The following is a 13,689-nucleotide window of genomic DNA, read 5'->3' as shown; positions in this document are numbered from 1 at the left end:
TTGTTCCCTTGCAGACATGAAGTCTATGGCTTATATACTCTATCTTTCTATACTTTGTGGGTCTTAACACTTGTTTGGGTTTCTATCCACAACTCTAACCTAAGCTACATCATCAACTTCATCTCAAATTATTACCCAAACCATCCTTTTCACTGCTCCCAAGAATGCCTGCTTTGCAGCCCCTTTATCACCTCCTTCCATGCTTGCCTCCTGAACTTCTCCAGAATCTTTTCCATCTTCTGGAAGTCCCTATCCCAATCTGTCCAGCTCTGTGCTACTCTGTCTGCCCTGGAAACTCATCTCTTAAGGGAAACTTTTCCTCCCTCCACCTAAAATTTTTACTTTTACTTTCTCCTTCAACTCATCCCTCATGGGTAGTGCCTTTTGTATCACTTGTCCTTTGCTTTAGATTGTAAAGACGCTGGTCTCATGAGCAGGGCCCTCCTAACCCTCTTGTAATAACTTGTATGAAAACTGTACTGTCTCTCTTTGATTGCACAAACTGTTGACACTATATAAATCCTGCATTATAATAACTACTGATAACGATGAGCGATTTTTATTTTACTTAAAAGTAAAACATGGCAAAACCTCAGTCTTGTCTTTTCTCTGGACAGGCAATACTTTGGCATTTTCTGAAAATGTTGAAGCTTGCCTTCCCTTTCATCTCCTATGCATTCCTGTTTGTGAGTTAGGCTGTCCTTTATAGTGACAGACCAGTAGAAATACATGGGCGTGGGACTTAATTTCCAACTCTACCTGGAAGTCTTGGAGCTTTACCTGTCAGAATGGCTTGACATTCGGTTTGGCAACAAGGTGTAGGAGACTGCTGCAAGCATTTCTAGGTAGCAGTTTGTCTTCTCCTTCCTTCCCTAACTCCACTTTTTTTGAGAAATGAACAATCCCCTCTGGGTGACTGATGTACATTGCAGGAATTTTATCAAACTTTGTTGCTGCTTGTGACAGAACGCCTGTCACCCCAATTAGGCGATTCCATCATAGAACTGCTTCCTTGCCACTGGGACACAGGACCAAGGTATTATAGCCAGGCATTACACCCAAGACTAGACAAGACTTGCTTAAATGCCAAACTGGAACTTTTTATTGAACAGAAAACACAGGTTTTTATACAATCCAGAAATAGGGCCCTTACATGAACAATAAAACAAATATTATGCATTGAGAAAACATCCCACACTGATACGGTAAGAGCTTGATCACACCAGTACAGCCAACAGCGACCTAATTAACAGTAAGCTAATTAACAGGCACCTAGACAATGCTTTGATTAATCAGGGGGCCCACCACAGACAGCCCGGCAACAAACCCACCCATGAGTACACAAAGTACATTAAACATGCTTTTTTTCAGGTGTTTGCTTTCACTTATATAATCTGTCCATCATAAGACAAAATTCATACAATATTCCCAGTCTGAAAAGTGGAATTAGTTTATCTTTATGGATTTATCTTTATAGATTTCTTGAGGGAGATTGTTGATAACTGTTTTTGTCCCAAATAGAGGAGCTTCTCCAACCCAGTCCTCATGAGGGCCACCATATTTCCTCTGACCATTAACCTGTACAAAATTATTATTACACCTTTACATCCACTCCAGAAGGTTACGATTATTGTCTTTATGCAGAGAATTAATCCAAGCCTCACTCTCAGCATTGATCACGTTGTTGTCCATCATTCGAGAATGATCTGCTCTCTCCATGGGCTATAATCAGTGGGCAGAAGGCTAGCCCCTAGTCCCGTCCAAAAGCCCCTGTACCAGTTGAGTCTGTCACACTGCTCTAAAGAAAAAACAGTTTGTTTCACCATGTCCTTTGCAGATTGATTCTGAATGGGAGGATCTGGTTCATTATACTCAGCTGGTACATTCTCAGTGTTCTGATGAGAAAAGTTGGAGGCTCTGCATCCCTTCATTCCTTTGGGAACATCTCACCAAAACTAACATTTCTATTGCAGGGGGTGCCTAAAATTTGTCTTCTACGTTAGTGCAGATTTTTGGGAAAATCAGTAAACCAATCACACATGCAAAAAATGACATTTTTGTGGGCTTTCTGTACACAGGTTGCACTGAATCTTACAGAAAATTACAGGAAAGATTGTTTTTAATATCAATAAATTTCATCATGGCTTGTATAGCAGTTGTTGCTATATTATTTTTTTAATTCACTATATTTTTTTATGTTGTTGTATGAGGGGTGTTCACGTTAAACCAGGACTTCTAATTTTACAGGTATAAAAAGAGATGCTAGTGTGGTGGTACTAAATGCAATAGTAAGTGGCAAGTTTGTCCTATTCCTGATAGGCGGTGCACATGTTGCGGGCCAGTCCATAGGCTGTTAATCAAGATGGCAATCAACACTGTTAATGAGTTCATGGAGCAGGGTGTGGTGATGAAGTTTCTTTTGAAAGAAGGCGTAAAACGTTCAAATATCTAAGGAAGACTTCAAGCACAATACGAGACACTCAGCAGCAGTAAGACATCTGAATGGATGTAAACGTTTCAAAGATGGCCATACGTCCATCAGTAACGATCCTGCCCATGGTGGTTCCCAGCCCACATTCCTGTGAACATTAAGTGCGTGGAATGCCTGATCCTGGATAATCAACACATAACCTGTTGTAAAATTGCACAAAGTGACAAATATTTTTGTGACAATGGTGAACACAATCATTCATGAATGACCTAGGATGGTTCAGGAAAATTGATGTCTTTCTATACTGAAGCTTTCTAGGCATTAGTTAAATGTTGGGATAAGTGTATGAATGTAGCAGGGGAATAGATTGAAAAATAAATGCGGTTTCCACACCTTGAAATTTGTTCTTTTATTATATAAACTCAAATGTCCTGGTTTGACTTGAACTCCCCAAGTATATTATTTCTTCATGAAAGTGCAGCTACCCTTTGAGGAAACTGGTTATTTGTATCCATATTTGTATACTGTTCTGTTGACTCTAGTTTTTGTAGCCATATGGTGGAAATGGCCACCAACTTGGCCAGTTGTTAAAAATTACAAGCAGCATTTGAAAAAAAAAATTATTTCACCATTAACTTACTGCTCTAATAAGATATCCTTCCTGCAATACATAACAAAAAATATATTTTTTGTTTCCCTAGACAAAATCATTGTTGGTGGTTACAGTGGATACCTCCGCATATTCTCTCCCCATCCTTTGAAAACTGGTGATGCCATACAGGCCGAAGATTTGCTGCTTGAGGTTCAGCTAAAGGATCCAGTACTCCAAGTAGAAGTGGGAAAGTTTGTTTCGTAAGTACATATGTTAGCTGTTATGAAACTAATCTCCCATAATCCTCAGTTTTCCAACAGCTGGAGCGCCTTGAGTTTGGAGTCCTTTTTGTTTGCATTATTTTTATTACGGACATCGTTAACTAGGTAGCTGTTGCACGGCAACAAGGGTCTCCTCCCATGATACTGCTTAACACCACACGCTGACTAGGGAATTCACATTGTTTGAGAGCAAGGAATAAATGTTTCTAAAATGAAATATATTACAACTGTATGCAAATGCTTTTGAATTTAATGAATCATTATTGGCATTGATTTTAGAGCTGTATATGGGAAATTTTTTAGCTAATGCTGATGAGAAGTTTAGCTTCCCACTGGCAATCAGCTGCTTTTTGATTTGTAATAAAATTATACTTTTTGATTGGTGATTGAAAACTGCTAATCATTGTTTTTAAAATCTGTTCTTTTATGTGCATTGCTGTCTTGAGTCTCAATCGACATTAACCATTTTCAATCCTTATGCCGCTAGCCTTAGTAAATAGGTAGGAAGGTATATTTACTTGTTTTATCCTAGGGTCACACTAGGAATCGCATGTGAATCGTACAGGAACTACACCACATTCCTGTGTGATTCACATGCAATTCTGTACGCTGCGATTTGAGCCCATTCACCTTTGTTTTGCTACGCACTGGAACCGGGTCGCATGTGTTTGCGACCTGCTTTTGGGGTGTCATTATCTTTGAATTGACACCAGCAGCAGATCGCAAAACAGTGCATTTGCAGTGTATTACAGCAAACATACAGGAATCGCAGTGTTTCCCGCACCGCACCTGTGTGAACTGGGACTTAAACTTTTTATTTTACATTTCTTCTGGCCTAGGCCAAAATGTGTAGGGAAAAGAATACCGCACCTTTTCCCCAAAAAATGGTGGAAAATGTCTGTGCGTCTTATGGAGCGAATATGGAGTGGCCGGCCGGTATTCCCCCCGTGTTAGAATACCGGGCCAGCCACTTGGCTCTTCTCTGCAGACCTCCAGCGGTCCTACCTGTTCCTCAGTCTTCCCTCCCCGGCGCCGGCATGGGCACATGGCTGTGACAACTTCCGGCTTCACAGCCGGGTGCCCACTGCGCATGCGCAAGAAGCGCTGTGCTTTGTGAATGGCCCTGTAATCTTCCGGGACCTGTCACATGTCCCAGAAGATTACAGGGAGGAAGGGGGAAAGACAACTCCACGGAAATGGGAGCGGGTACCTGTCAAATTCAGGGTACCCGCTCCCCTCCACTCCCCAAAGGTCCGCAGTCTCTGGTCATCTGTACTATGTTCGCAGTCTCTGGTCATCTGTACTATGTCCGCAGTCTCTGGTCATCTGCTGTACGGTGTCCGCAGTCTATGGTCATCTCCTGTACTGTGTCCGCAGTCTCTGGTCATCTGTACTATGTCTGCAGTCTCTGGTCATCTCCTGTACGGTGTCCACAGTCTCTGGTCATCTCCTGTACGGTGTCCACAGTCTATGGTCATCTCCTGTACTATGTCCGCAGTCTCTGGTCATCTCCTGTACTGTGTCTGCAGTATATGGTCATCTCCTGTACTGTGTCCGCAGTCTATGGTCATCTCCTGTACTGTGTCCGCAGTCTCTGGTCATCTCCTGTACTGAGTCCGCAGTCTCTGGTCATCTCCTGTACTGTGTCCGCAGTCTCTGGTCATCTCCTGTACTGTGTCCGCAGTCTCTGGTCATCTCCTGTACTGTGTCCGCAGTCTCTGGTCATCTCCTGTACTGTGTCTGCAGTCTCTGGTCATCTCCTGTACTGTGTCCGCAGTCTCTGGTCATCTCCTGTACTATGTTTGCAGTCTCTGGTCATCTCCTGTAGTATGTCCGCAGTCTCTGGTCATCTCCTGTAGTATGTCCGCAGTCTCTGGTCATCTCCTGTAGTATGTCCGCAGTCTCTGGTCATCTCCTGTAGTATGTCCGCAGTCTCTGGTCATCTCCTGTAGTATGTCCGCAGTCTCTGGTCATCTCCTGTAGTATGTCCACAGTCTCTGGTCATCTCCTGTAGTATGTCCACAGTCTCTGGTCATCTCCTGTAGTATGTCCACAGTCTCTGGTCATCTCCTGTACTATGTCTGCAGTCTCTGGTCATCTCCTGTAGTATGTCCGCAGTCTCTAGTCATCTCCTGTAGTATGTCCGCAGTCTCTGGTCATCTCCTGTAGTATGTCCGCAGTCTCTGGTCATCTCTTGTACTATGTCTGCTGTCTCTGGTCATCTCCTGTATTATGTCTGCAGTCTCTGGTCATCTCCTGTACTATGTCCGCAGTCTCTGATCATCTCCTGTACTGTGTCTGCAGTCCATTGGTTCAGAATTTTTTTTTTCCTGTGTTCCTCCTCTAAAATCTAGGTGCGTCTTATGGTCAGGTGTGTCTTATGGAGCGAAAATACGGTAAATACGTATCTGTTCTGCTGCCTGTGCAGCCAATCTTCACAGTCTTCAGCAGCTATGGAAGCTGAAAAAACTTTAGCATCTTAATGTACTTTCATTTAGATGTGTTGAGCCGCATAAAACCAGGTTAAGTGGTCCTGAAATGCACACGTTACATTTATGTAAATACAGCTAGACTAAATGCACCTAGATGCTGCTAAACATTTAGGTGTGCATTTAACATTACATGCTTGTAGATGCATTCAGAAATGAGCTGAAAATGCATCTGGATGCATGTATTTTCACAATTGTGTACATGAGGCCTTAAAATGGAACTGTGAGGATTTATTATATTTTAGGGAACATTTAAAAATGTTTTCAATACCCTGAAAATGTACCTTTTGTCTGCAATCCTCCAAAAACTAACAGTGCATGGCCTGGTACATGCCTTGGCACTGTAAACGGTGTGTATGCTTTGTAAAGTTAACAAATTTTCTACCATAGACATTTTTTAATTTTTTGTTTTTTTTTCAAGAGAAGTATGGCCATAGCTTTTTTGGCCATACTTCCCTTGTAAGTCACAAGAGTTCACTTACTTTTGCACTCTTGTGACCCAGATTCGGCTAACAGAAAGCTATTTCCTGCTATCAGCTGATGTGGCAAAACCGTATAAGGCTCTGGAAAGATCCTGACAATATTGTTGGAATCCACCCAGCTGCTTGATTGAGAGCTGGCCTCGCCTTTCAGCACAAGGCTGAGAGCCGAAGCCACCTGTGCTATCCGCTTCCCAGGCTGACGCATCAGTGAATGTTGGCAGGGCAGAGCAGATAGTGGTGACTGACAGCGGTAACTGAGAACTGAGTGATCAATGGTCATGTGATCGCTCAGTTCCTGGGCTTAGAGCTGACATGGGACAGCTGCTGATTCATAAAGATAAGTGTTTTTAATATACCAGTCTTTCTCCTTTAGGTCACATTAGCAAACATGTTTATCAAGCGCAATATACAAAAGATAATTTTAGTGCAGACAAACACATTGGGGGGGATTTACTAAAGCTGGTTCACTCAGAATCTGGTGCAGCTGTAAATGGTAGCCAATCAGCTTCAAGCCTCAGCTTGTTCATTTAAGCTGTAGCAGTGAAACCTGGAAGCTGATTGGTTTCCTTCCAGAAATGCACAAGATTCTGACTGTAGCAACTTTAGTAAATAGATCCCATTATGTTACAAATTTTTTTTTTTTTATTTAAAAGATGAGATTGCAATGTATACATAGATATCCAGCATGTCAAGCCTTAAAATTGTTCATGCCCATGAAATGGTGACAAACTTTGGTACCTAAAATTGTCTATAGGTGCTGCTTTAAAATCCTTTACAGATCATCAAATTAGATATACTGTAACTGTGAATGATGGCCAAGGAATTATTGTTCTCAATCTGACATTTGCAGCAATATGTAACATGCATAACGCAATTTCTGTACATACTGTAGGTGCACTGCACATATAGTATGTTTATGCTCTCATGTGCCTTTATGTGAGGACAGGGGACTTTTTGGGGTTTCTTTTTATTGTTGATGTGACTTTATTTTTTACATTTATTTTTTCACAATTAACTTGAATTGCTATCACATAGGGGCCAATAGCCTCCTATGCAATAGTATTTTTCTGTGACAGGTTCTATTTACTGATATATCAAGAGTCTATTGGACTCCTTATGACTCACCTACCATCCACTGAAGCTACTAGGGCACAGACCGCTGTATGTTTGGCAGGGTATGGAATCACTTTCACATGAAAGAGCTTCGTCTGCTCTACACATCTAAACATACTATATAGCATCTGGGAGTGTGTCCAAAGTCCCTGTTGACTTGTGTGTTTAACATTTCTGTCTACCATTCACCATTTATAAATGGCGCTGGTAGACAAGTGGTTAAGGTACTGCTACCTCTGACTGCTAGTCTCAGCAGATTGGCATTGAGATTTGGTGATGTCACTACTCTGCTACTCATTGTTTTCCTTTCTGGAGGCTTAAACATGAGAAAGCAAGGGTCCTGCCTTGACCAAGATGGTGGTCCCAAACACAGACACACCATGTAGAACAAGGCATGGTAGTTTGGTGGGGAAAGCAGGAAGAACACAGGCCAATATCAGTGACTAGTCCTTTGTCCAGTGCACAGCTTCCAGAATTCAGTTCCTTTTTTAGATAAATCAGTAAAAAAAATATTACGGAATTTGCTATCAAATAAATCATATATGGTTTGCTACAATTACAGCTGGGATATATGCCTTCAAAATTCTAATGTATGGTTTTTATAGCAGAACTAAATCTGCTGCAGGTCCCCAGAGCTATTGCCATAATAACATAAACATACTTACACTCTAATGTGCTCTTTTGGAGTGATGCAAGGTCAACGCTTCCCCTTGTCTGTCCAACCACATCTCTTGACCTCTTCTCCCAGTCTTTTTCTGGGTTTGATCTTTTCCCAGTCCTCCATTAGGCAGCCACTGATGATATACCATATATCCTGTCCTAGAGTAACATCATCCCAGCTCTTCGAAACAAAACAAATAAAATGGTGTTGCGCTAATATCAATAGTACTAAGGACACAATAATTCGAAGAGTGGGGAGACAGAAAAAATAACCCCAAAACATAAAAAAAATAATCCCAGCTCTTGCCTCCATTTTCTGCATCTTTCAGCTACTAGGAATGAGTGAGCATGGGTACGTGATAGCAAAAAGATACAACAGTCTTTTGGTAGAGGAAACTTATAGAGTCTCTTTTACCAAAAATTGTACCTATATTTTTTTTTTTTGTTGCTTTTTAAAGTTCCTTTGACAGTAATATAACAATTTTGCTTTTCAGAATGAGAAGCAAATTTTATCGCAGATGTACGATGACTCAACATGATGTTTACACAAGCGTGTTGGCCTTGCTCATTCAGTTGTTTCTGACTATAATGTGGAGTTGGCTTGGAACAAATGTGAACTCAAAAAAGCTTAAGATTTGAAATCAAAAGGAGTAATTGTACAAATGGCTTTATTCAAGCTGAAGTTTAGCTATATAAAAAAAAAATCTTTACAGCTTTAGACTCATCATTCACCTGTAATAAAGAATACCCCATGTTGTGCAGACAGCTAGATCCTGGAAAAATCTTCTCTGCAAGGATGCCTGTCCTCTTCTTGTCCCTGAAATTCCTGAACTTCAGTTGTTAATACATTCCAGTCTTCAGGCAGAACAACAGTACAGGTGTTATGACATGCACATGCTCCCTCCTTCTTTCTCCTCCTGCATCAACAAATGTCCTGTAACTGGTTACACTGCCTTTAGCATGATCTGTGAATGAGGGAGAGAATCCTGTGACTGATCAGACTGTCCCTCACAGACTGTGATACAAGTAGTGTAATCAATGAAAGAACTTTTCTCAATGGAGGAGGATTTATGGACTGCCATAACCATCCTTCCCCCTATTGTTTTGTCAGTAGCATATATCCAGACATTGTTTTTCCAGTCTTCAGATTTTCACTTACTGCATTCACTGGTCTCCTCTTCCCTTCAAGAAGCTTGAATTGCTTTTTAGTATTTTTTGCTCCGCAGTTATACTAGAAAATTATTATTATTATTATTATACAGGGTTTATATAGCGCCAACAGTTTGCTCAGCGCTTTACAATATAAAGGGAGACAATACAGCAACAATGCAGTTCAATACAAGAGGGTTAGGAGGGCCCTGCTCCTTGGAGCTTACAATGTAAGAGTGAGGGACTGGTGGTACAAAAGGTAATAACTATGGGGGATGGAATGGTAGGAGGAATAGAAGATTCTGTTATTAGCTGAAGGCAGGATAGGCTTCTCTGAAGAAATAGGTTTTCAGAGATCGCCTAAAAGTGGGCAGAGTAGGCGATAGTCTGATAGATTGGGGTAGAGAGTTCCAGAGGATGGGGGAGGCTCTGGAGAAGTCCTGGAGATGAGCATAAGCTGAAGAACTGTACACTGTTAATGTGCAAATTTCATAATAACCTATTGGTAGTGTCAGCCTTTTCCAACCACTGCTGGCTGTATTATGTTTTTGGTGTATTGTGTTTTCAGCTGAATTTAAAATGCTGAAAACATATCTAAATGCGAAGGGCCTGTTCACACTAGAATGCAGTGCGAGATTGCCACATTCTCATGTGGCTTCCTGTGCTGCATTCCAACCGCACTGCCCTTGCAATCTGCTGCGGGTGTCAGTACAACGTTAACGACACCCCAAATGCAAGTCACAATAAATGGTAATTACACTTACAGTGAGTAGAAAATAACTGAACTGCCGTTCGCAGAAGATGCCTATTATTGGAAAACGTGTCAGGTTTAGCGGGTTCTTTGACGTCATCATGCACTGGCGTGCTGCCTGGTCCAATGGCCATGCTATGTTTATACCAGGGCTTGAAAAAGCCGCTTGCCAAATGCGAGGAGAAATTCCTCTGTGGCGAGCGGCGAGCAGCGAGCACAGATGAAGCGTGGAGCGACTGCACCTGCCTCATTGTGAAGCCGAGTTCCGGTTTACAACTTCCAGTGTCTGGCTTCTGCGGCACCGCCGCTGAGGGGACAGGTGCAGGAGAGGTCCGCTCTCCTCTGCTGAGAGGAGACACCCTCTCCACCGCCACGGGGGACTCGGAGGGACTAGGAGTAAGTACTGTATACAACATGTCATATCACTATAATGGAGTACAGGGGAGCTGGAGTAGACATTACTGTGTACAGTTTTATATTTTGGACTCTTTATTCTAAAGAAAAATGTAATTTCATAAGCTTTCAGGGGGCGTGATTGGGGGCGGGCCAGGGATGGGGCTTGGAGCATGGGGCAGGGGTGGGGTTGGGGGCGGACCTGGGCAAGGTTGGGTGGGGAAACTGGTGGAGAGTTAAGTTTTGTGACTGGCTAGTAGGTCTGGACTCGAAATTTTAACCCCTGGTTTATACCACTTGTTATTTTCTACCTACTGTAATTTCAATTGGCATTTATTAAAAAGGTTTTTTAAGGATACTGCACTGTGAGGCTTCTCCTTTCTCTTGGTTTTAAATGATATTATGGTCTGAAACACTTGCTGATGGATAACGAGAACTGCTTATGAGATTCCTGTGTGGGGATATCATTGCTGCGTCTTGCTGGCGAGGTCGCAGACCTCTTTGGAACCCTGATGGTCAGAGCATCTGCTTCATTTCTTTGATAGACCGCATGTGATCTCTTTGATTTGAGATCATTGTCATCCGGTAAGAGGCTTGGCTGTGAGAAAGCACTCTTGAACACTAGAGCACCTTTTTGTTTTCATTGAAGCTTAGGCACTATAAAGCACGTGGAATAATTTAAGTGAAGTTGGACTTCTTTTTATTGTTCACGGACATTCATATTTATGATCTTTTTTGCACATGTATATAAGAGTGCACATGATATTGGTATGTTATTCATACTTATATATATATATTTTTTTTTCAGTAGGTAATTGTTTGGAATGATTTAATTTTTTTAAAGGGACATGCACATCTTTTTTCTACACAGTTAATTTCAGGATTAGGTGCAGCAGTCTTAGCGTGTTCTGAAATAAGCACAAGGTCTTTTCTATTTTTTTTTATCTTGTTCACACTGTGACTGTTGAGCTGCATTTTTCTGCACAACACTGCACATGTATGGTGTGAACAGGGCACATAGAAAATAAATGTTTTCTATACATCCATACATGTGCAGTGGTGTTCAGAAAAATGCAAATTAGCTGACTTGATATAAGCAAGTCCTGAATGTATTAAACACTTTCAGCAGCTGATTTAATCACTTACTGAGCATTTAGCTACTTATTTTTGAATCCTTGCTTATGTTCCTATTTAATCTGATGCCATGACTCTGCCCCAAGCTTCTGTTTAAGCTTTCGTTCACACTGATGCGGTGCGGAATTCGCAGCATTTTCAGTGCGAATTCTGCACCTCATCACAATCGCATCCCGTTCACATGGACTGATGCGGGTGTGTATGTCAAGTTAACGACACCCCCACATCGACCCACAAAACGCGGTGTGATGCGCAAAATCGGATCGCATAGGTGTGAATACCCATGTGATCTGATTCTAGTGCGGAGCAAAAAAAGGGTCCTGCAACTTTTTGGTGCGGGTGACGTGCAAATAGAGCCATACGAAATATATGGCTCTAATCGCACCGCATACAATTCGCATGTGATCTGTACAGGAATGCGGTGCGGTTTCTGTGCAAATTACATGGCATTTTCGCAACCACTGTAATGTGAACCTTGGGTCAGGGTGGCTCCTGAAATAAGCACAAGGTCTTTTCTATTATTTTTATGTTGTTCACACTGTGTCTGTTGAGCTGCATTTTTCTGCACACTGTACATGTATGGTGTGAACAGGGAACATAGAAAACAAATGTTTTCTATACATCCATACATGTGTAGTGGTGTTCAGAAAACTGCAGCTTGTCTGACCTGATATAAACAAGCCCTGATTATATTAAACGCTTTCAGCAGCTGATGTAATCATTTACTGAGCATTCAGCTACTTATTTTTTAATCCTTGCTTATGTTCCTATTTAAACTGATGCCATGACTCTGCCCCAAGCTTCTGTTTCAGGGTGGCTCCTTTCTCTTGCAGCATCTTATGAAGCCACCTTTGAAAGCAGGGACTAGAGCTATGTCTGCCTACACTGTGTGCATCAATAGAAACACAAAGCCATTTAGCATTAGATGGCAAGACACTCCCCTACTCCTCCCTTTTCCTCCTCCCTTCTTCAATCTAACAGACTGGCTGGAGACTGCACTGTCCATCTTTCCTGTGAAGACTGGAGTTTACGGAAGCAGCGCAGGGAGAACAAGAGCTAGCACCAATGAAAATTGTGAACTGCGAATGCTGGGGCAAGAATTTTAACAAATAGTTTACTGGGGAATGGTTCCTTTATTGTGCTTGATGTGTTACACTAAAAAAACACGAATGTTTAATTCTACTTTGAACTTTCTTTCCTTTATTTTCATCTGGTGATTCTGCCAGTACACACTTCCAGGATTACAACACCCACTTGCCCTTTTAATATTAAGACAACAAAAACATGATAGGACTACTGAAATCTGCCCCTTTTCTATTGTCCATTACATAGGGAAGCATGGTTCTGTAGTTTTTGGAGAACAATGAAATTGGTAAAGTTTATGCAGGCAGAGAGCTCAGGAAGTTATCAGCCCACAAACTTTTTTGCAAGATCAACAGGTATTAAGGTTTTCAATTATATATTTAGCACACTTGAAAAAACAAAAAAGTGATGCTTATTGTTAGGACTACATACACTTTAAAAAACAGCTTTAGATCAGACTGTTATCTGCATATTTGGATGTAGAGGCCCCATTCACATAGGCATACTACAGCGTACACCCATGCAAGGGCCATGTTTGACCGCACAGGGATGCGCAGGTGGTCAGGCAGACAATGTGTACTCGGGGCCATGCACCCCCAAGGCTGTCAAATTGGCAGCAGTTGCTTGTCTGGGTAGCTGCTGCGTCCCAATTGACCTGAATAGGACTGCCTGCATAGGGATGCATGGAACACCTGTGCATCCCTATGTGGGCAAACATGGCTCTTGCACAGGTGTACGCTTTACTATAGTATGCCCTTGTGAACAAGCCCATTGAGTCCTTATCTCTGGCATTAAAAACCTTCCTTTACCCTATCCCATCTCTTTAATTTACACTGAGTGAAGCAGATTTAGCAGAACAATCAATTAATCTAGAAATTATTAACATTTTGTTCACACAGCAAAAAGGATATGGAAATAAATCCGTTCATAATTCACGTTCACACAAAATGGTTGTGATATGTTTACCACTTTTTGAATCACACCTGTCTGAAGCTTCTTTTCAATTTAGAGATCCACACTTTTTAGAATCAATAAAATTTTGCCAGATGACAGTACTAATACTTATTTGGCTTTTTCTCGGCTGCTCAGGTACATATCTGAATTTGAAATATGAAACTTCAGGCAATACAA

At 41.6% G+C, this 13,689-nt stretch overlaps 1 protein-coding gene across 3 annotated transcripts in view; it reads left to right on the top strand.

Moving 5' to 3' along the window:
* Positions 1 to 13,689, top strand: part of BBS9 (Bardet-Biedl syndrome 9) — a 488,277-nt gene that overhangs the window by 18,549 nt on the left and 456,039 nt on the right. For all 3 annotated transcript variants that reach the window (XM_089687164.1, XM_089687172.1, XM_089687155.1), the window contains exon 3: positions 3,133 to 3,283. In XM_089687164.1, the coding sequence (XP_089543290.1) occupies positions 3,133 to 3,283 (151 nt within the window). The remainder of the gene's footprint in view (positions 1 to 3,132; positions 3,284 to 13,689) is intronic.

Source organism: Staurois parvus, unplaced genomic scaffold, assembly GCF_062004578.1.
Source record: "Staurois parvus isolate SC_StPar_1 unplaced genomic scaffold, SC_StPar_1.0 ptg000020l, whole genome shotgun sequence".
Taxonomy (NCBI): domain Eukaryota; kingdom Metazoa; phylum Chordata; class Amphibia; order Anura; family Ranidae; genus Staurois; species Staurois parvus.
Note: the sequence above shows the minus strand (reverse complement) of the source record. Positions and strands in the feature narration are given on the sequence as shown.